Raw genomic sequence first — 23,001 nt, forward strand, 5'->3', positions numbered from 1 at the left:
TTCGCCTTTGAAAAACAAAACAACGCAAAATGTTTTATATTTTTCTCAGCTTCCAGTATTGGTATATACTCAACTTCTTTGAAAGTAAGTATCACTGGAATACCGAGCTCCAGAAGATTCTTTCCTTCTATGCTCTCAGCAGGCACTTAGGTAGCTGGTATTTTACATTAAATTAAACTGATAAAACACAAGAAAATTAAAAGCTCCCTTTAGTTGGTCAGGCTGCATAGTAGTTAAGAAAACTAAAGGGTGAAATTCCCTTGCTGCCTCAACCCAGAAGAAGAAAAAAAAGACAAGAAAAAAAAAGACACCACTTCAGAAAATAAGATATAGCTGGTAAGGTGATGGGGAATAGGGGCAGAATGAAATGAATGGGAAATTATAAGAGTCACTTCTGTAAAAAGAAGCAGACTCTATAAATCTAAACGTTAAAAGTTGACATTTTGTTGAATGCAGGAGGAAGTCTTGAAAAAGAATAAGCACTGAAACCATATTTTAATTAATCTGACATACTGTTAGCAAATCTCATAGCTCTAAGTGCATGAGACAGCCATCAGGGCTAAAGTTAATTGCCATAGTTAACACATCCAAAATTAATTTGGCTCTCTGCAGGAGGGGAATTAAATTAACAATGAAGCAACTGAGGCAGTGTTACAAATTTGAATTGCAACAATTAAAACACCAAGAAAGTGTATTTTTGGTGACAGTTATATATTATTTCAACTCTTAGTACACCTTTGTATATTCTACAAATTAGGAAAATATAAATGGCATTTATTCACCCAAGTTTCAATTAAACTAGTTGAATACCCAGGAAAATCCTGAAAATTAGAAGATTCAGAAGAAAAATAACTTAGAAATTTCATCATGGAATAGTGATAAAACCCACACAACCACACTCAATACATAGTATTTCGCACCAAATTAGAAGATAGCTTTGCATAAGTAACTGGTGATGTCCAAATGCCATATCATTAATGTAAAATTATCTACAGAAGATTAAAGTCATATGTTCCAACACGGTGCTCTGCTAATATTAACACTGTGGACAACTTAAGGTTCCTACTATAGATCTCCGAAAACTATTAAATAGTCTTTAAGCCTAGGGAGAATTTCTTTCCTATTTGACAGATCAACAACCTGTCTTTATTTCATTTTGAATCAAAACATTGATTCTAATGGAATTATTATCCCTATACTCATAAGATTTCACATACTGTCATAAAAAAACCTCTTACCTGCATCATACTGTTCTTAACTGACTCATTGACACATTCAGATAAAGAGAACTTTCAATAAAATTACCTATAACAGCATAAGTTTAGTTTCCTTAGGACAAGTTCACTGACTCCCAGTTTCTGTCTCAATTCCAGAATATTCTGTTTTGTAGAAAGCAAGGTCAAACTTTCCAGTGACTCTGACTTAAGGAAGGGAAAGCTTTCTGAAATCAAGACAAATTTTGAAAGTGTAAATCCCAAACAAAATTTATTTGCACGTATGCAATTAAGTAACTGTAGTGGTTTCAGGGGGGATGGAGTTAGCACTACACCAGCTGCTAGCAAAAAAGTTATATTTTGGATTTGGGATGGGAATGGTGTGATAGCACACCAGTGGTTTTAGTTGTTGCTAAGCAATCAAGGCCTCTGCTGCTCCTCACACCACTCTGCCAGCAAGCAGGCTAGGAGTTCACAAGAAGTTGGGAGGAGGCACAGCTGCGACAGCTGGCCCAAACTGACCAAAGGGCAATTCCATAGCATGTGACATCATGCTCAGTATGTAAGACTGGAGGAACAAGGAGGAATTGTCGGGGGATGTCTGGAGTGATGGTATTTGTCTTCCCAAGTAACCGTTACACATGATGGAGCCCTGCTTTCCTGGAGATGGCTGAACACCTGCCTGCTGATGGGAAGCAGTGAATGATTTTCTTGTTTTGCTTTGCTTGCATGCCCAGCTTTTGCGCTACCTATTAAACCGCCTTTATCACAACACATGAGTTTCTTCTCACTTTTACTCTTCCGATTCTCTCCCCCATCCCCATCTGGGGAGGTGAGCGACCGGCTACGTGGTTCTACCTGCTAGCTGGAGTTAAACCACAACAGTAACATAATTAATTTCTCCCTTTTTGTCATATTACATTACAGCTTAGCAAATGTTATTTACTTCTTGTTATTTACAAATGTAATTTACTTCTTTTATTAAACACAATATCTACATAAAAGTCTGAAAAGCCTGAATATTATTTCCTATTTAACTTGTACACGTCCCCAGTCAACATGAATGACAAAATTGCTAAATCAATTTAAAGGTTTAGATAGTTGTATGCTTGAATTGTGTGGCAAGATATACCAAAATAATACAAAGATAGACATAGAACATGCAGGTTATTTCAGTCCTTCTACAGAAGGAAAGTTTGTAGGATAATAGCCCAATTCTGTTATTATTTTACAGAAGTTACTCTTTTTACATAGTGATATGAAAATATTTATCACTTATGTTTTAATATTTTATTTTAAAAATGTTTTAAGCAGCATACGTGTGATTCTCTGCACAGCCACCTTCCAGTGTCAATAAAGTTTTAAACAAGCTTAAATTTCAGGGATGTAGGCAAACAAGCAGCAATATTAGAATTCAAATTGAAAAAAGGAAAAGAATCAAAATGACAAAATTGTTTTTCTTTGCAAAAGCAAGCAAGAAACTCACCACAGAAACAAGTGTAAGTTTTTGGAACTTGCGTAGAAGCATTCTGACAAGCTGGACATCTCCAACCACTATTACCATCTGTAGGACAAAAAAATTAAAGATAAAAATGAAGTAAACAAAGGAGCTAATTTGCAAACCTAGAATAAGCTCTCTCACCTCATTTTTCACCACAAACTAAACTGTGTTTTTCCATTTACTCAGAAGTAGTGAGAAAGCAGGTTAATAAAAATGCATTTTATAGAGTATCAAGATAAACACAGTAGTGGTGCTTCATCTGATCAGGCTCCAACTTTAGAGGCAAGAAAAATTTTTAAAATTGCACTTTTTCTATTATCATGTACCCTGCTATACAACATTCTATCAGAATATAGACAGTCTTCACCATATCTAAAGACATGAGGAGAAAAAAAAAAGTATTAAATGTATGGGGAATTGGTGAGAAAAACATAATTACCTACAGTCTTAAACATCACCTGTACTTTCCTTTTTGCTGCCCTCTCATGTTATGAATTTACATGTCTTGTAGAAGACCAATGCAGTATTGCTTCATGTCCAGAATAAATTAGTGTTATATAAACCAGAATAATCTACTTAAATTAACTAAAAGGTGACAATACCTAGCTATTGACTAGGACACTATTCTTCAAGTTGGTATTTGCTCCTGCGTTTCAGGAAGGTGTTGGTTAGCAGTAAAGGAAGAACTTCAGCGTAAGGAAAACGAGATTCATGAAGATATTTCCCAAATTCAGCACGTATCTGGCTATGAAAAATACCAGTATGAGAGCACTGTTGAACACAAAGCAGGGCAGGGAGGAGAGAAGGATATTTTCTTTCTTTTTTTTTTTTTAATATAGACAGCTATAAAAATATATAAACTGATTAGCCCTTACTGTCTCACTTAACCAATCAATTCAGTGCTGGTAAATTAATAAAGTTGTGATTTTAGAACTGTTCTTTGTAATTAAGAAACCTGACCAAGATATATGATATGTTCCCATGATGGACACAGGAGGGACTGCAAACAGGAAACCCTATGTGTGACAACTACACTGCAATGACAGGCACACCTACCCATGTTCGTTATCAATTGGATTGGAGACTTCTTACGTTAACCATCATAATGCAGTAATGATTTTCACAAAATGGATTCAGACCATAGACTGCCTTGATACTCTTGAAATGCAGATCTAAAGCACATCTATTCCTTTGAATATTTGATGCCTATTCGTACACCTCGTCATCCTGGCTCATATCGCTGTGCCACCAAGACTGCTTCACAGAGCTGTACAATTATGGCAGCTGAGCAGCTGCAGGACAGTAGCACAACGAATATACTCTGTAATTCATGCTCAAGACCAACGTGCATTTCCTGACCAAGATTTTTTTTTTTTTTTTTTGACTGCTACAAGCTGAACCATCTCAGAAAGAAGCATCTTGGAGAGAAGTGTTAAAAGCTACAGGTAGAAAGTGGCAGTAGGGGATTGAAAGGGATATGTGGTGACAAAGCTGTCAGCACCTTACGTGGCTCCTCCCAAAGCTAGCATACTAAACCATAAGGGATTCCCTATGGGATTACTTTGTACAGTTAACAACATAATTTCTTTCATTGTTATTCCACGTTATGTTTTTCAGAAGATGGGAAGGTAAGCCTATCATCAAAGCTTCAAGAGGTCAGCAGAAGGCCTCTCCTATCAGCCTCTCGTCCTCTACAAGCAACAGTTTCTCTAGAGTATAGTGAAGGTCCTTGTAAAATAGGAACCTTTTACCAAGCGAAACAGCCTTTCAAGATATATTTTCTTCTTCTTAATCATTGATTATCCTTTGCTCCTCTAAAACATAACTACATGGCCCACCCACAAGGAACACGCACAGTTGCTTTCCTCCAAAAAGACAAGAAACAGAAGTTCTCTTCCTGGATTCTTTTCTGGATTGAGATGCAGTCACAGTAGGACAGAATAACAGTAGGATGACTCCTGATGTCCACTTCTGTAAGGAGCGGTCCTGTAACCACTCCTTACAAATCCTGATTACTGAAGAAGGTGAGAATAAGGATGACCCTACAGAATGAACATTCCACTCATGAATCTGCTCATGAAAGTAGGCAGAATTCCAAAGACACCAAAAGGACAGTTGTCTAAGAAAAATCAACACACCTCACTCCCATTACTAGAGACTGCTTTAGTATTTGCTATCCTCTCCCTCCTTTTGGGATAAAAAAATTCCTTACTTGTAATTATTTACCAAATTTTTTTCCATACACTTCCATATCGCGAGCATCCCTATTTATAGCACTTTCAGACACAAAAATCTTTATCTGTAGTAGCATGCCCAGAACCCTGCCCCCTCCTATTGAATACCTGTTGTCATAAAGGCACAGCAACAATCTCCTCAGTTTCTAGAATCCTAAAGCATAAGGAGCTCAAAAGAAACTTGAGTGGGAGGAGCTGGGAATTGTATATACAGACTAGGAATGTTACAGTGCCATTTCAAACAAGCAACTTTCCTCTTTACATGCTTGCCTAGCTGAGTCATAGGTGATTACATAAGAAAGGATCCAAACACATCTGCTGGAATAAAGAGTGAATGATAAAAGGCTACATTTCCAAAGGCAGCAGTACAGCAGGAATTTTCAACATACATACAATGCTAGGTACGTAAAAAGAACTCCAAACAGAAGATTTTGGTCACTTCAATTGTAGTAGAATATACCAAAATCAACACTGGCTGTTTCACGTTACCATTTCTAAAAGGTCTTACACAGTTCTCCAGTGAGATAATCTGTATCAGAATAAATTATTGCTTTGACTTCTCAGCTAGACACAATCAAAAGATTTTGTCCTAGTAACAAAAAAGAACAACATTTGCATAGTATCCAAGGGACACAGAATGGCTTCAGGCTTTGAGCATGGCTTAAGAAAAAAGAAAAAAAAAAGAAAAAAAAAGACGAGCAGATTCATATTCTGATCACTGAAACTCAGAAGCCATCTTAGAGGCCAATATTGGATTGGTACAGACCATTAGCCCATATGGAAGTGGAGGGCAGGGGCAGCAGGGGGAGCAGAATAGAAAGGGACAGCTGTGATAACTAAAATATCTCCAATCCTTCCAGCCAAAACAAAAATACCACTAAAACTGCCTTCCCTGCAAACAAGGGAGCAAATGGCTTAAAGTTTTGCTCCATCAATGTAAGGGCACAAGTCAAACACCACTGAAGCAACCAGTTTTTAAAGGAAGTAGAAGGAAGGGGGCAACAGACAACAACTTCCCCTTTACAAACATAACAAAGTAAAAGATCTTGTGTGCAATGAAGGTATTTTTGTCAGATTTACCTTAGCTGTGCAATACCTAAAGGTCACATTCCTCCAAGACATAAATCAAAATGTTAGTAAAAATGCTTGCTAAGGAGAAAGTTATGTTCTTCCTTATAGGAAAGAATCTTTCCACATGATGGCAAAGTGCTGCCTAGCAGAGCTTCTCCTCATGACCAGGACATGTCTAATATACAATGAAAATACATTCTCTAGTTCTGAGTGCCACTGACAGTCTACACTGTAGAAATACTGAACATTGGATGTCAACCACGAGTCTAACATAAGCAGACAAAGAATAGAGCAATGCCCTATGACTCCCCACAGATAATCAGAGGATTCTTTTACCTGGCTTGGACAAACTAAAAGTAATTTTTCAGATCACCATCAAGAACGCAAAGAAGTCTCTGAGGGAAGACACCTTCAGTAAAACACACCCGAAAAGAGTTCCTGAAAAGAGAAATACTGGAGAGCGCAAGAACCTAGCATAGTTCTTTGCTTCTTCCCACGCAAGTATGTAGGGTCCCAAGCACATTTTATCTCATTGGCACAGTAACTCAGGATAGTTCACTTCCCCCCATCATCTGCACCCACCATGGGTCCCAACCTGACAGCCAGCTGCGGATCTTGGAATCTGGACAACAGCTCCTGCATTACACCAATGAGATCGCTAATGAGCAAAACAGGACACTGCATATGTATGATACATTAATGAGCGCAAGTTTTATTATCGATCTTCGCAGCGCATTCCTTTGAGCTTCACTCCTGAGCAGGGTTCCATTGTGTTGGCTCCCTACTTGATTAGCGTTGGTGTCCCAGGGCTCCCAGCGTGGTAATGCTATGCTTTCATTAAAGCCAAAGCTTTCACTTACTGAGTGTTGCGCCTTGTCCCTGAGGGATCCACACCTGCTTTTCCCTCATAACAGATACCCAATACCAGTAATGGGTATAAGGAAGATGGAACTACATGAAAAGATACCACTCCAAGGACGTTGTTTACGTCATCCAAGTATTCAGGATTTCTCTGATACAATGATGTGATCACAAACAATTGTGAGAAATTATGTACACATACATACTTTCATGTAGAAAACACATGAACAATACATGTACACATACATACTTTCAGCCTCCTGCTATGTATCATAAAAATAAGACCTGCTGTAAGGCCCCAAATGGAGGAACATTCTCACTGCAACATTCAGTTGCTACAAAAACATAAAAGAATGAATACTGAAAACTGATCTTATGAACAAAATATTCTCACTAGGCTGGAAGTGAAATGCAGCAGTGAAAAGTCTGGGTGGTGAGATCAGATAAGATTTCCTGAAAATTATTATAACATTTGCAGAATCAAGCACACTTAAAGTAAATCACGTCCAGAAAATAACAGGTTTTTTCCCTCTTCCAGAAAAACAGCGAATTATTGAGTCGAATTATTGAGTTAGGTAGATTACAGTGTTGTATTTCTCTTCTGGTAGACGGTAATTACTGCCAGAGTTCTAGTGAATTCCTCAATACTATACAAAGCCTGAGAAGTAGAATATACACTGAAACAATCTACCACAAAACAAATACACTCTGAAGTACAAATTCTAATCAAGATAGGGTAGCAGGGCTTTGCAGGTCAAGAAATATGCAACAGGGTACTCACTGGAACTATGGAATCAGTTCTACTGAGGCCACCATCTTTAATATAACTTTTTTAAATTAATGATTAATTATTTATTTAATTATTTAATTATTGATTTAATTAATGATCTCATACACGAGATACAGTAACATATTTAGTCCACAAATGCTTACAAGAAAAGCCAATGTCCAAAAGACATGGCTATTGGAAACGCTGACGGGTTTCAGGCATCTAAGGTCACTGTGTCGACCCATAAGCAAAACCTCCCTTATATAAGCAGATACTCCTTTGATCAAGCAATAAGCTGTTTCAGGGAGATAAATCAGCTCCAAAGAAGGTGACAGAAAAATAGAAAGCTGAGATAAATGTTCTCAGCAGTGACTCTCAGTTTGGCTTAGGATCTCAGTCTTACCGAAAAATCTGTTCCCTTCTCAAAGACTCCAGTGCCTTTATGTTTCAAATCTTGTGCTGATATTAGTAACTTCCTTTCTACTGTCATTATGAAGCATGACCAGCCCTACCCAGAAATCTGTCTATGCATCCTCAGAAATCCAAGAACTTTGCAACCAATCCTTTCTGCAAGAGATTGACAGTCTCGAAAAACTTCTCTCAAACATTTGGAAGTAGCTAACAGACTATTTCCTCAGTCTGCCCAGACAGAGACAGAAAGACACATGAAGAATGCTAAATACTAAACAAGCAGGGTACAGAAGAAATTAACCTTACTTCCAGATTAACTTTACAGTCTTCAGAGTGTGTCTACATCACACAACCAAACATAGCAGAGAGACTGCAATTCAGCCTAACTTATTTGAAAGATACTAAGTTGTTTAGATAAAATGAGTAAGTTTTAATTAGAATAAATTACTTAAGGTTATAATATGGTGTGATTTATACTATTTGCCTAGCTTTACTTTGCATTAGTAGCTAGATTTGATGAGGCCTTTAGGCCACAATAGAGTTAATTTTCTTAGTAATCTTCCTAGCAGCTGGTACAGTGCTGCATTTAAGCTTTCAGTATGACAAAAATGTTGATAACACGCTGATGTTTTGGTAGTGTTTTCCCATACATCTGGGACTTTTCAGTTCCCCATGTTCTGCCAGCAAGCACAGGTGCATAAGAAGCCTAAACCGGAAGATAAGGAGACGACAACCATCAGCAGAGACTGCAAATCAACAAGATAAGAGCAGTCAACAGTCTGCCTGCCTGGACACGAAAAGAGAATCTAATAAGGTGCTACAAGACCCCAGACCAAAAATCACTACTGGAGTAAAAGACGCATGAATAGCATGTGAAGAGCACACGAGGGGCGGGCATATAGAACACAAGGGTATAATTGCTCAGGGATTTCTTTAGTACTTTTATAAAATCTGATGCCTAAGACTCTGCTGTGGGAAACCTAGAGTTGAGCCTGAAGAAGGAGGAAGCGTGCGTGTGTGTGGAGTTGAAAGGGGCACCTGTTGGCTCATTGCTGCAAAGGGACTCATCTGCTGTGAAGGGACTTTGGTCCTAGCAGTTAAAAGACTCGGGCGGTGTATGTGCAACTCCTTGAATGGTGTGTGAATTCCTGGGCAGCAGCTTCTCCTTTAACACTTACACCAAAGCATTCAAAGGGCAGAATGTAGTGGAATAAGAGTTTCAAAAAGTGGTATAATACAAAGAATCTTAAACAGTTTAAGCTAATGACAAAGGAAAAAGCTTTCTCCTCTGAATTTCATTTCACTGCAGGGCATCCATGACACATTTCAGGAGGACTTTATCTGAGGACAGAACTAAGAAATGTTTGAGTAAAAGCAGACAACTAATGCTTGGAGTGCTGCTTCTGTTTGACTGCCTAGCCAAGCACAGATGAGAGAAGATGAGACATTTCTTGGTGTGTAAAAACACAGACACACAGCTTTGCATCTTGATGCACTGATTTCATTGACCGATCTTATGAATCCAAACCTTGAAAATAGTTTTAGGTAGAATACTAGAAAGAATCAAAACAGTTAGCAGGATTATACAGAGCATCCAAAGAACCCCAGAAAAAAAAAAAAGAAATTTAAAACTTGCTTTGCTAGTCTTCCAACGTGAGAAACACATGAGCTCTGCTATTATATGTACGTGAGAGAGAAAATATGTACAAGAAAGAATACCAACCTTCAGCTTGTGAAGCTGGTGATCGCGCCCATTTCTTAATGCAATTCAGGTGGAACACATGGTAACAGTTCTGACAGCTCCACACTGGGGCTACTATTCGGACCACCTCACAGCATACCATGCATTCATACTTCTCTGTGGTCAGTTGTTCAATCAGTGACCCTGCAAATAAATTATATTACTTGTGCATGAAACATCAGCTAGCTGAGAAAAAAAATAAATGAAATGCCAAGATTTTATTTAAATTATAACAGAACTTATTTTTCCTGTGTGGCTACAAGCAAGGTATTGGTTTACTTCTGGAAGATTCCAGTTTGATAGTTGGTATTCATTTCTCTAGTTTCAGAGCAGGAAGAGGGAGTATGAGATATCCATAAAAGAGGCAACAAGAATTCCTGTTGATGAATAGCAATCATTCTGATTTTACAAATTAATGAAAGGTTTTAAGCTTGGCAGAAATTTAGACAAGAAATTTATCTTCATATAAAGTTTAAACCAAAAGCTTAAAGCTCTTAACTACAGAAGTTTCATCCAAAATTAAATTGAATTCCCATCCTTGAGTATTCTTGTAAGACCACAAAAGAAATATTAACAGTGAAGTACCTAAATAATACCCTTAAACTGACTGATTTAGGCATGGAATTACTGTGAAACAATAGTCAATGTACAGGGCCTTTTGAGCCGTATGAAAGAACTTGAAAAAGAACTCTGAAAATAAAGCAAGAACTCCACATGAAAGACATGTGGAAGAAAGACAAAACAGCCTGGAAACAGTTAGAAGTGCAACCATAACAAAGGCACTGCATAACTTCAGTTCTGCCAGATTAACTCTCCCATGAAGGTAAGGCTAACAAACACACCTCAGAAATGTTATTTGCTGTATGCCCACAGAATTTTAAAATATCTTAATTACAAGCATGAACTGTAAAAAAGTATCTTTTTAAGATGGTGTCAAGGGAAGGACATAATGAAGGACAAAAAAACCCAAAAATAACAAAAGAAAAATGACTATCAATTTAAAATGTGCTTGTATCACACATGACTTGAAAGCGAGACCATGGATGCCTGGAAACTTGGAAGTGTTTACACTGTTTGCCCTCTTTAATAGGATATAAGCACTTTCAAGCTTCTTTTCCAGCTCTCCTGCATCAAGTACCACAAGCTTTAGAATTAACAATCATTTCTGCTTGAATGCCATGAATGTTACCCGCTGCAAAGAAAGCATCCCCACCTAAAACATACTACTTTTTTCTAGAAGACTAAAGCTATACTGTACCCAAAAAGGATAGCTGTCCCATAGATAGTTAAAAAGCACAGACTCAGTCCCCTGAAAATAGTGGCAGATACTGTTTCCAAAATAGCTCCCAACTAAAGCATGCGAAGAAAGACTGCCATTTTGGAGGGGGAAGTTCCTTAAGTTCCCTGTAAAAGACTACTACTTCTCTTCCTCCTTATTGCATGCGTTTTTAGTTTAATAATAATGCTGGGAGAAAACTGAGGTATCTTTAACGTTATGATCCCAGTAGAACCCAGGAACATGAAAGTTAATGTATTTAAGTTAGAAAGGATCAAGGAGGATCTTGATCCTTGGGCCTCTCCTAAGGGAACAAAGGTTCAGACTGGAGCTACCTTATACTTCACAATTACTCTACTACTTTCTCAGCTCTGAAAGAGAAGACACACCGAGAAGCAAAAATCTTCAAAAGATTCAATAACACAGTTAACAGGAACTAGTCTACCCATCTCTATCGTTTTGGGTAGCTTGATGATGCTTTGTAAAAGCCAACTAAACATAATTCTTAGTGTTTGTTCAACTGGAAAGAGACACACACACAAAGAAAAAGAAATACCTCTCCTTACTGCCTCCAAAAGAAAACAGGACTTCCTCTGCTGGGTGCTATGAATAATATGGGGCTATTTTATCAGTACACACTTAAGCTTATCTAAAACAGTAAGAAAAAGCTACCTAGGTTGTCTAGAAACAGAAACCAGTACCATGGCATTGAAGAGATTCAGTTAATTTCCATTTAATGTTTTAAGTCCTTAATGGTATGAGTCGGCACAAAATTCACTCAGTCAAAACCTGTGTGTCTGCTTTACATTGTCAATGGCATGTTTCTATTCTCAACTTCCAAAAATAGTATCCAAATATTTTCTTTATTTCTAACTACCTTTTGGTATTACCATTGCAAAAAACGAGGAAAAAAAATCCAGTTAGGACCAGAAGACAGTTCCTTTCTCTGGCATTTTCCTATTTCTACGTAAAACATGAGAAAACTTATTCTGCAAAAATCAGTTTTAGGATTGTTCCTCTCAAGTCCCATTGTTCTGAATACTCAGAATTTTACTCCCTGCTCCTGCAACATACATGTTTTAACATGGTGCCTGACCAGGACATCATTTGGACTTTGGTAGTAAAACAAACAAACAAAAAAAAACAAACTTCAAACAAAATCTGTTCTTCCCTAGTAAACTTACAGAACATCTCCCCACTCAGCAACCACATATTTACATTTACATTCTACCCTCTGAAACTGATACTGACCTAATGGGAAATAACAAGCCTCTTCATCTAGTCAAACATAAAGGCAGTTTAAATTGTTCAAGACTGTATCTTTAATACAGGAGAGTCAAGAAAGCTTACCTGTATGAGTTTCTTTGTTTTTTGGTACGTCACTTTGCTTCTTCCAGTACTGGGTCCAGCTGAAATGAAGTGCAGGTGCTTGATCCCCCTTTAGCAGGAACTTTCTTCCGTTACATTTAACAGAATCAGACAATTGATGCCTGATTTCACTTGTCAGGTTTTCATCATTTTTGTGAACAGAGAATTCTTTCTTCCTCTCATTTTTATCTTTTGGAGTATATGCAAGAGAAGACTTCTTACCTACTTTTGCATTTTTACTACGGTGAGAATCATGTCTCTTCTGACAATCCTTTTCTACTGGAGGTTTATTCCACACAGGCTTCCGGGGATATCTTTTGTTTACATAATTGTAGCCTTTCTGCTCATCCCCACTACCAACAGGTGCATCACAGAATGCCTTTCCAACAGATGATTCTGAAGAGTCAGACTGAGTCAAATCCAAAGATGGAACATTTTCAAACAGCTCTACTTTCTGTTTAGAGCCCACTCTCTTTTCCCGGTCATGTACTTGCTTTCCCTTCTCCCTGAAACCTCTTCCAGATGCATGCATCAGATGTGTTTTCTTTGGCTTTGCTCCTCTGCTATCTGCGTTAGGTAACTCCCTGTCACTCTCCGAGGAGAAAAAGTCATTGCATCCTCTAGGAGGTGCTCTTCTCCCAGGTGCTATTGCAGCATCTGAAATTCCTGGACCTGCAGCAGCATCAGCAGTACTTTGCCTTATCTTACTTCTAGTACATGTGCTATCGTTTCTTGATCTGTGCCATCTCTGGCTTTGCAAGTTGCGATTCTTCAAACTTTTACTGGTACCAAAATATTCATGGAAGTCTTCGGAATTCCCATACTGACGTTCTGGATTACAAAAGCCATGACGCTTTGTGGAAGAGCTTTCATAATCTGTACCTCTTTCACAAGACAGACTAGGAAATGGTAAATTACTTCTACTCTGATTACTGTTAGAGTCTTTCCTATCTTTGTTTACCCAGTTTATATCTGTAGGTTGTCCTTCTCCTGGAATGGAATCAGCAGCATCAGGATTGAAATTCAATGCACCTAAAAAGTGAAAAAATAAAAACACATGTATAAGACTATTAAATAGTAAACATTTCTTGATCATTGAGATCATTGAGTCCAACCATACACACACACACACAAAAAAAAAACAACAAAAAAAACCCCACAAACAACCTACAATCTCTGCCACTAGAGCATGCCCTGAAGTGCCAAATCTAGACATTCCTTAAATACCTCTAGGGATGGTGACTCAACCACCTCCCTGGGCAGGCTGTTCCAGTGCCTGACCACTCTTTCAGTAAAGTAATTCTTCCTAATATCTAATCTAAACCTCCCCTGCCGCAGCTTCAGACCATTTCCTCTGGTCCTGTCATTATTCATCTGGGAGAACAGGCCAACATCCACCTCTCTACAACCTCCTTTCAGGTAGTTGTAGAGGGCAATGAGGTCTCCCCTCAGCCTCCTCTTCTCCAAACTAAACATGCCCAGCTCCCTCAGCCTCTCCTCCTTCTCCTGCTTCTTTTGATGCAGCCCAGGATGCGGTTGGCTTTCTGGGCTGTGAGCACACGTTGCCAGCTCATGTTGAGCTTCTCATCCACCAAGTCCTTCTCCTCAGGGCTGCTCTCAAGCCATTCTCCGCCCAACCTGTATTTGTGCCTGTGATTGCCCCAACCCACATGCGGGACCCTGCACTTGGTCTGGGTGAACTTCATGAGGTTCGCACAGGCCCACCTCTCAAGCCTGTCAAGGTCCCTCTGCATGGCATCCCCTCCCTCCAGCGTGCCAACTGTGCCACACAGCTTGGTGTGTTTTGATTGCACTCAATCTAATCTCACTGTCCGTGCCACCAACAAAGATGTTAAACAGCACTGGTCCCAGTAATGACCCCTGAGGAATACCACTCATTACTGGTTTCCCCTTGGACATTGAGCCATTGACTGCAAGCCTTTGAGTGTGACTGTCCAGCCAGTTCCTTATCCACCGAGTGGTCCATCCATCAAATCCACGTCTTTCCAGTTTAGAGACAAGCACGTTATGCAGGACAGTGTCAAACGCTTTGCATAAGTCCAGGTAAATGACATCTGTTCCTCTCCCCTTATCTATCAATGCTGTAGCCCTGCCATAGAAGGTCACCAAATTTGTCAGGCATGATCTGCCTTTAGTAAAGCCATGTTGGCTGTCACCAGTCGCCTCCTTATTTTCCATGTGCCTTAGCAGAGATTCCAGGAGGATCTGCTCCATGATCTTGCCAGGCACAGAGGTGAGACTGACGGGTCTGTAGTTCCCCGGGTCTTCCTTTTTTCCCCTTTTTTGAAAATGGGAGTTGTGTGTCCCCTTTTTCAGTCAGTGGGAGCTTCACCAGACTGCCACAGCTTTTCAAATATAATGGAAAGTGGCTTAGCAACTTCATGCACCAGCTCCCTCAGGACCCACAGATGAACTTCATCAGGTCCCATGGACTTGTGTACCTTCAGGTTCCTTAGATGGTCCCGAATCTGATCTTCTACAGTGGGTGGTTCTTCATTCTCATAGACCCAGCCTTTGCATCCTGCAACGTGGGTGGTGTGGTTGGAGCCCTTGCCGGTGAAGAACGAGTGGAAAAAGTCATTCAGCACCTCAGCCTTCTCCATATCCTTGGTGACCAGGTCTCCTGTCTCCTTCCTGAGAGGGCCCATGTCTTCCCTAGTCTTGCCTTTACCCCTGACGTACTTACAGAAGTTTTTCTTCTTGTCCTTGATGTCCCTGGCCAGATTTAATTCTGCCTGGGCTTTTTACCTTGCCTAATCTGGTTCCTGGCCACTCGGACAGTTTCTCTGTATTCCACCCAGTCAACCCGTCCTTGCTTCCACCCTCTGTAGGCCTCCTTTTTTGCTTTTCAGCTTGTCCAAGAGCTCTTTGTTCATCTATGCATGCCTCCTGGCACTTTTGCCTGACTTCTTCATTCTTGGGATACACCGCTCTTGAGCACAGAGGAGGTGATCCTTGAATACTAACCGGCTCTCTTGGGCCCCTCTTCCCTCCAGTGCTTTATCCCATGTTACCCTGCCAAGCAGGTCCCTCAAGAGGCCAAAGTCTGCTCTCCTGAAGTCCAGGGTAGCGAGCTTGCTGCACACCTTCCTTGCTGCCATAAGAATCTTGAATTCCACCATTTCATGATCACTGCAGCCAAGGCTACCCTTGAGCTTGACATTCACCACCAGCCCCTCCTTGTCAGTAAGGACAAGGTCCAGCATGGCTCCTCTTCTTGTGATATAATATTATAAATTATTTCTATTTAATATATTAAGATATATTAATATTATAGTATATGTTATTAACATAACATTATATATTATTATAAGCTATGCTATTATACAATAGTATTACACTAGATATAAATGACAAATACAAAGTGTTTGGTGGTTTCGTTGTTTGTTTTTTTTAAGCTGTAATACTAACCTGATTTTGAGACAATAGAATCAGAACACCAGACAGAGGTCTTTCAGAACAGCTGGAGATTGAGCTAAGAATCAATCTTAACTGAAGCAGAGGGGACGCGCTGATCTCTTCTCCCTGGGATCCAGTGCCAGGACTCATGGGAATGGCTCAAAGCTGTGTCCGTCAGGACAGGTTTGGCCTTCACATGAGGAAACATCTCTTTACCAAGAGGGTGGTCAAACCCTGGAAGAGGCTTTCCAAGAGGGCTGGTTAATGCCCCATGCTTGTCAGTGTCAATGCCTCTTAGACAATGTTTTAACTTTTGGTCAGCCCTGAAGTGGTCAGGCAGTTGGACTCAATGATCATTGTAGGTCCCTTTCAGCTGAATTACTGTATTCTATCATTAGGATTGCAGACCCTAGTAGGTACAAAACATTAGGCTTATACACCTGAAAGAATCTGGACTGCAAGCAGCTTCCCTGGTAACATTCCATTTTTCTCATCTTAGCTCGTGTATCCTGTGTAAAGAACTCAAAATACAAAGTTGTCCTTTTTTGCCAGTTTCTTTTCTATCACTAATAAAAAGGACTACAAACAGAAATTGTAGTCCTTCGACGTTATAATGTAAACAGCAGTCATTCAGGACAGACTAAAAATAGAGTTTCACATATTTTGATTTGAAGACAGGATGCAATCCTAGAATTACACACAAACCTTATATGAAACAACCCATTTTATTAGTTGGTTTAAGATTTCTTTTGTATACCCTAAAATTTAAAGTCTGATGGATAGATATAGCAAGGTAAACCAAATGGCTTCTTAATGTTTAATAAAAATATATTTTTCAAAAATCACAGGGCTTCCATCTAAAAAGTATACTCTATTATTAAAGACCGTTGTTTCTTCAGTTATGAGATGTGGTATGTAAAACGTATGCATGAATTATCAAAAAATTTGTGCACAAGGCTTTCAAATGAATGCAGTAAATAACTAGAGTAAGTATGTTCTGTAGATCAGTAAAACATACTATCTTATACTGACATAAAAAACATGCTGGACATGTCTTTAAAATGCTGGTTTCTTAGAAACAGTCAAATTGACTTTTGAGCACGGCATCCAAGAAGCATAATCAGGACTTGAAATGTAGCTGTGGAAGTGATATTTTTGAAAGCACTTTCCAAATAATCTATTAAGTTTGAAGAAACAGATGGGAAACCAGGATTTAGGTATTTAAAAGCACTTCCAAAATATGAATAATTCATTAGGACTTTTTATATCACCCATGAATAGGATTCCTATTCTTACTGTCAGGTTTTACATTACAAAAAAATTCCAAAGAAGTGGTAAATTCTACTAAAACTGATTTCTACCTGCCGAGACAAGAAACAGCAAAATGCATATACAAGTGCAATAATCAGTAGCTAACACTGGCTCAGATTTCCTCTGACATGTTTATATGTACATACACAAAAATCCCAAGAAAAAGGGAACCTCCATAGCTAGATTCCAGATTGTATTTCTATAAAACAAAGAAAATCACAGTACTTTTAGAAATAACCTCTACATTGCAGAGTTTAATATCCCCAAGAGTTTGAATGTGAATTAAAACCAAGCATGTGAAGCTCATACAGTTTCATGCCTATTCTGTCATAACATTACACTTTACACCGCTTCATCATTAACTCTCAACAGAGCCAGAATGCCCTGGCAAAGTTAGGTCATCTGTGTGAACTACCCTTCAGAAAAATAATTTGATAAGGGCACTTTTAAAAATATGAAGCAAATTAGTAAGTACATTTCTCATTTTAATAAGTACAAGCTCTGCTTCAAAAACAGAGCTTATTTTGGGGACCAGTACAGCCATAAAACGTAATAACTTAGGTACTTTCTTTTATGAAGACATCAATAGTGACATTTGAAGGTGACACTTAGACACATTATGCCTAAGTGACATTTCTTAGCAGTTTCAGCAAGCTAAATTCAATTAGATTTTCAAGAGCCATTAAACAATGTACTTTAATTAGGCAGAGACTGTATGAAGTTGATAATTAAGAATAAATATAAGAAAGAAAAAAAAAAACCAAACATATTGAAGAAGTCCAGCCAGACAAAAATATAACGGATACAAGAATCCACAGGGTAGCCCCTTAGATATCAGAGGCAGTACTTCTTTATTCTTAAATGAACTCAGCTCTATCTCCTAGATAGGAACAACTCTGATTTTCCTTCTGAAGCTTCAGATCAACACAAAACTGGATCCAAATAAACAACACTGATTAGTACCAGTCTTTCTGACTGGACAAGCACTTACTTTTTAATTGCCAACTTCTTATTGAGATATCCATAAATTCAACCAAAAATAGTGTCACCATGAGTATTGTGTGTACCAATACAAGAATGATATAAAAATATTAGAATGTGTCCAAAGGAGGGCAACAAAGATGGTGAAAGGACTAGAGGACATGACTTAAGATGAGCAGCTGAGCATACTAGCTTTGTTCAGCTTGGAAACAAGGAGACTAAAGGGTGACCTCACTGCTCTCTACAGCTTCCTCACGATGGGAAATGGAGAGGGAGGTGCTGATCTCTTCTCCCTGGGATCCAGTCATAGAACGTGAGGGAACAGCTTAAAGCTGCATCAAGGGAAGTCCACATTGGGTAGCATCAGGAAAAAGTTCTTAAATGAAAGGATGGTGAAGCATTGGAAAAAGCTTCTCAGGAAAGCGGTCACGGCCTGAAGCCTTTCAGCATTCAAGAAGTGTTTGGATAATGCTCTTAGATATCCGGTTTAACTTTTAGGTTGCCCTGTGTGGATTCAGGAGTTGGACTCAATGACCCTTGTGAGTCTCTTCCAACCCACAATATTCTATATGTTCAATTTATATACTGGCTCCCAGTAGAAGTCAAAGAGAAGTCTTCAGTTTTAAAGCAATCCAAATAACCTATTCTTTCACCTAACAACAGATGACAGTACAGAGTGCATACAGAACAATCTATTTGTGTCAGCACTGCATATATCCAGACACGAAATGGTCCACTCAGCTGCACACAAAGCACAAGTTACGGGGAAGACGCTCCCTGCAGGTCTTATGGTACCTATATTACTCTGTACTCAAAAAAAAAAAAAAAAAAGAAAAAAAACACACAAAACCAACACCCCGCCCCTCCCAAAACCAAACTCAGGAATGCTGCATTGTGGAAATCTGAGGCTTTTCCTCATATCATTAGTAGCTTTAAACCTCTTCCTCACAGAACACCAGCACTGAGATGGCCCTGAGACTTCTCTTTTCCAGACTGAACAGTTCCAGCTCTCTCAGCCTCTCCTCATATGAGGGATGCTCCAACCTCTTAATCATCTTCATGGCCCTTTGCTGGACTCACTCCAGCATGCCCATGTCTTCCTTTTACAGGGGAGCCTAGAACTGGACACAGTGCTCCAGAGGTGGCCTCAACAGCGCTGAGCAGAGGGCAAGCTGCACCTCACCTGACAAGCTGGCAACACTCTTCCTAATGTAGTCTAGGATACTGTTGGCCTTCCTTGCAAACAGGGTGCACTGCTGACTCATGGTCTGCTTATAGTCCACCAAGGACCCAAAGGTCCCTGTCTGCAGGGCTGCTTTCCAGCTAGTTTGTCCCTTATGTATACTGGTGCACAGTGCTATGTTTTTTTGTCTTTTTATGCTATTGTCCAAATTCAGTGCATCCACGTTTTTAACAGAACATGAAGTTTTAGCTAGCCCATTACAACTTCACCATAAGTAGCTTCATCATCCTAAGAGAAGTCTTTTACTACAGAATGATTTTGCATAAGGATAATAAATGTATTAGAAGTTTTCACTTTCCTGTTCATCCTTATGGTGGGCTACTCAATGCTTTATAGCAACTGCCTGATATCTTCAGTTTAATCATGCATTGTACCACGTATAATGACCCAGCTGTCTTTGCAAGGGCAAAAAACCAAAACTACATTAAACAGCAATTATGGCAACTGATGGGGAAAAAAAAAATCCATTAATGACTATTAAGTACAAATACCACCTGTCCCTTCTAGGTGCACAGGGATGGAAATTAGAAAGGTATATCAATGTGAATACTCATTCTGCAATTGCCTCGTTTCTTATATTCTATTTGTCTCTCATACTTGTTCCCTGGGTCTCAATAATAATTCGCTATTGGCAAATTGGTTGTCATTCTTCAACCTCAATTGCTTCCCCTGATATACCCTGTGAGCAGAAATATCTTTCACGTTTAAGTTCTCAAAATCATACATTCACTGTGTCCATGGAGTTGCAGGGCAAAAGCCAGTTCCCATCTGAATACTGCAGAAGCACAATTTGAAACTTACCTATGAGAGGTTCTTGATAACATAGTATGTATTACCATAACAAGGAATGAACTCCAGAAGTTAATGCCATGTGACAATATATGTGTTAGCTTAAGTATTATAAAGCAAGTGTAGAAACAGTGTACCATCCAGACTAATCTACTGCTTTTCGGTAAAGCTATTTTTAACTCAGTATATCTACTGAAGATCCTTTATTCTGATACACATACACTGTTCAAAAGGTTTCCGGAACAGAGCTGATTTGCACCCTGACAGCATGGAAGATAAACAGACAAGCAGACATTTGCCTGCACCAGCTTCTTTATACTGAAACTACCAGTCTCCACTTTCTGAACCATGGCCCAGGCTACTCCACTTCCTACAAGGCAGCTGTGGACCCACTGTCATCCCATCAAAAAATAAACTCCAATAACTTTTCTGTCATGACAGCCAGGCTGCCAAGAACAGAGGAGAAGAGACAGAGGTTGCTATTTAGGATACAGGCTAATGATAACCTTCGTCTGAATTAACATCAGGGTGCTACGAAAGTTGAGATTCATATTTTCTTCTTCACCCCAGTCACAAAAGTGCAGGATTCTTCCTGGCAGAAATCTAATTGCTCTATAAACAGTCAGTTACCTCATCAAGTGACCTCAAAGTGACACTGATTACTCAAGAAGTCTACCCAGACTGCAAGAAAATCAAAAGACATGATGAAAACAATACATATTGTGAACGACTCTGGGCAACAGTGTTATTTCTAGCTACATGCTCATGACACAAGCGAGGCTGGAATATGGATCCTGAAATGCTATTCCCCCTCCTCCTCAGCAGCCACACCCAGCGAAACAAAAGTTAATCCAAACCTGCATCATAAAAGCCAGTAGGGAAAAACAAACAAACGAAAAAAATCTTTTCTTGCTCTTGTGGTGTTCAGTCCCATTCCAGGTCGGGTCCCTAAGCCGCTCTCCACCCGTGAGCCCTTGCCTACATCACTCCGGCGGGTGGCGCCTGCTGTAGGCAGTCACCTCCCGCACGCCCCGGACCTCTGCCCCTAGAGCAAACGAGACCACACGAAACACTGCAATGTTAAAGCGGCCTGTGGGGCTGGGACAGGTCAGGCTGCCGGGTGCAGGCAGCACCGCCCTCTGCTGGGTTTCACGGGCACGGGTGGAGAGAGTGCAGTAAGTTTTCCAGAAACCAAACGGGTTTCTGTATTTTTTTTCTGGTGTTCCCGTTCGTTTGACACATACCAGAAGCTCGCGCGTTCCTCCTCAGGCAAAGTACTGCGCCCTGCGGCAAAGGCGAGCCCAGCCATTTTGAGTGCCACAGGCGCCGCGAAGTTGCGGCGCGCGCGGGGGCGGGGCGGCGGCAACAGGTGGTGCCGCAGCCCGCGCCCCTCGACACGCCAGCGCTCGGCCCCGACCGCCACGGCACGGCCCTCTGCCCGACAGCATCGCTGCAGCGCGATGACTGCTCTGCTCTGCTCTGCTCCGCTCCGCGCCTCGCCTCGCCTCGTGTCGTGTCGCCTCCCATCCCATCGCCTCCCCTCCCATCGCATCCCATCCCACCCGACCCGACCCCCTGCCCCAAGCACAGCAGCCGAACTTACCTGCCCCAGGCCGTGCCTCCGCCATACCAACGCAAGACACCCCCTCTGAGGTCCAGCTTCCTGGCCGCTACGCACGCGCACAGCTCCCGCCCACTCCCCCCGGCGTCCGCGGCTATGCGCGCGCAGCCGCATTGGAGCTCCGAGCGCGAGCGGGAGAGCAGGCGCAGGCACGAGGCGTGGAGTGGGCGGGGCCGGAGGCGGAGGCGGGCGGGAGCGGGCGCGCGGGGCCGTGCGCTCAGCTGAGGCCGCAGAGCGAGCGGGGCCGCCTCTCCCGGCGCCGGAACGATTTGGAACCTTGGGAAACTCGGGAACCTTGCCTGATACTGCAAAGGAGGAAGAAATGAAAACTAACAGCGACAAAGAAATACCAGCGCTGGCAATAAATTGGCCATTTTGCTTGAGAATGGGCTTGCCGTCTGCGGCCTTTCCCTGAAGTGGGTCCCTGTGCTGGCTGCATTCCAGAGCCCGGCTAGGCGGGCCAGGAGCGGGAGGGTGGGTACACCACAGCTCCTCGCTCTGTCTCAGTGCATAGAAGTGCTTTCTCTAGGCACAGGGTAGAAAGTAGGGATGGGACATCAGGCTGTCTATTGCATCCTGCATACCCTGCTCTAGGGAGGTGACAGAGCCACACGCTTGTCATCCCAAATGAGTGCTGGAACTTAAGCTCCTGCTGGAAAGCCCACACAAGGATTCCCATGCTACAGCTGGTGCTGCAGACAAATCTTACCATGCTCCAGCTACAAATACTGCATAGAACTCCATGCTTTGTCATACTGCAGGTTTCAGCAGTGGTGTTTAACCATCTTATGATTCACACCTCCCTGCACAGGTTTGCAGTGCCATGGTTACAGCACATCTACAGAACAGTTCTATGTTCTCACTGCTGCAATGTGGCTCCAGAGTCCTTACAGAGCTGCTCATCTTTTCAGACTCTGCAGAGTGAGTTCACAGTTCCATAGCAACTGCAGCTCTGAAGACTGGCACCTCGGGAGCACTGCTGCACAAAGTCTCTGCCTTCTGCCCTCCACGCCTTCCTGGTGAAATTCTCGAATCAAAGTTCCATTTGCTGCATAGTTTTTCCCCTCCTAGTGGGCAAAGTTCATGGCTGCAAAGCCTTTAAAGAACCAGGGGGCTCATTGCAAAAATGCTAGCTGTTGAAATGCACCCCACACTCTTGCTGCAAAGGAAGCTTGCAAACTGGTATAGCA

General features: G+C 40.9%; 1 protein-coding gene across 5 annotated transcripts in view; it reads right to left on the reverse strand.

Annotated features, from left to right (window-relative positions):
- Positions 1-21,914, reverse strand: part of NFX1 (nuclear transcription factor, X-box binding 1) — a 79,458-nt gene extending 57,544 nt beyond the window's left edge. For all 5 annotated transcript variants that reach the window (XR_010069902.1, XR_010069900.1, XR_010069901.1 and 2 more), the window contains exons 1-4: positions 21,794-21,914; positions 12,429-13,478; positions 9,785-9,946; positions 2,701-2,778 (exon numbers count right to left, since the gene is read on the reverse strand). Coding sequence is in view for 2 of the 5 variants with exons in the window: in XM_063325667.1 (XP_063181737.1) it covers positions 2,701-2,778; positions 9,785-9,946; positions 12,429-13,478; positions 21,794-21,818 (1,315 nt within the window). In the remaining 3 variants the exon portion in view is untranslated. The remainder of the gene's footprint in view (positions 1-2,700; positions 2,779-9,784; positions 9,947-12,428; positions 13,479-21,793) is intronic.
- Positions 21,915-23,001: the final 1,087 nt, after the last annotated feature.

This window comes from Chroicocephalus ridibundus, chromosome 2 (assembly GCF_963924245.1).
Source record: "Chroicocephalus ridibundus chromosome 2, bChrRid1.1, whole genome shotgun sequence".
Taxonomy (NCBI): domain Eukaryota; kingdom Metazoa; phylum Chordata; class Aves; order Charadriiformes; family Laridae; genus Chroicocephalus; species Chroicocephalus ridibundus.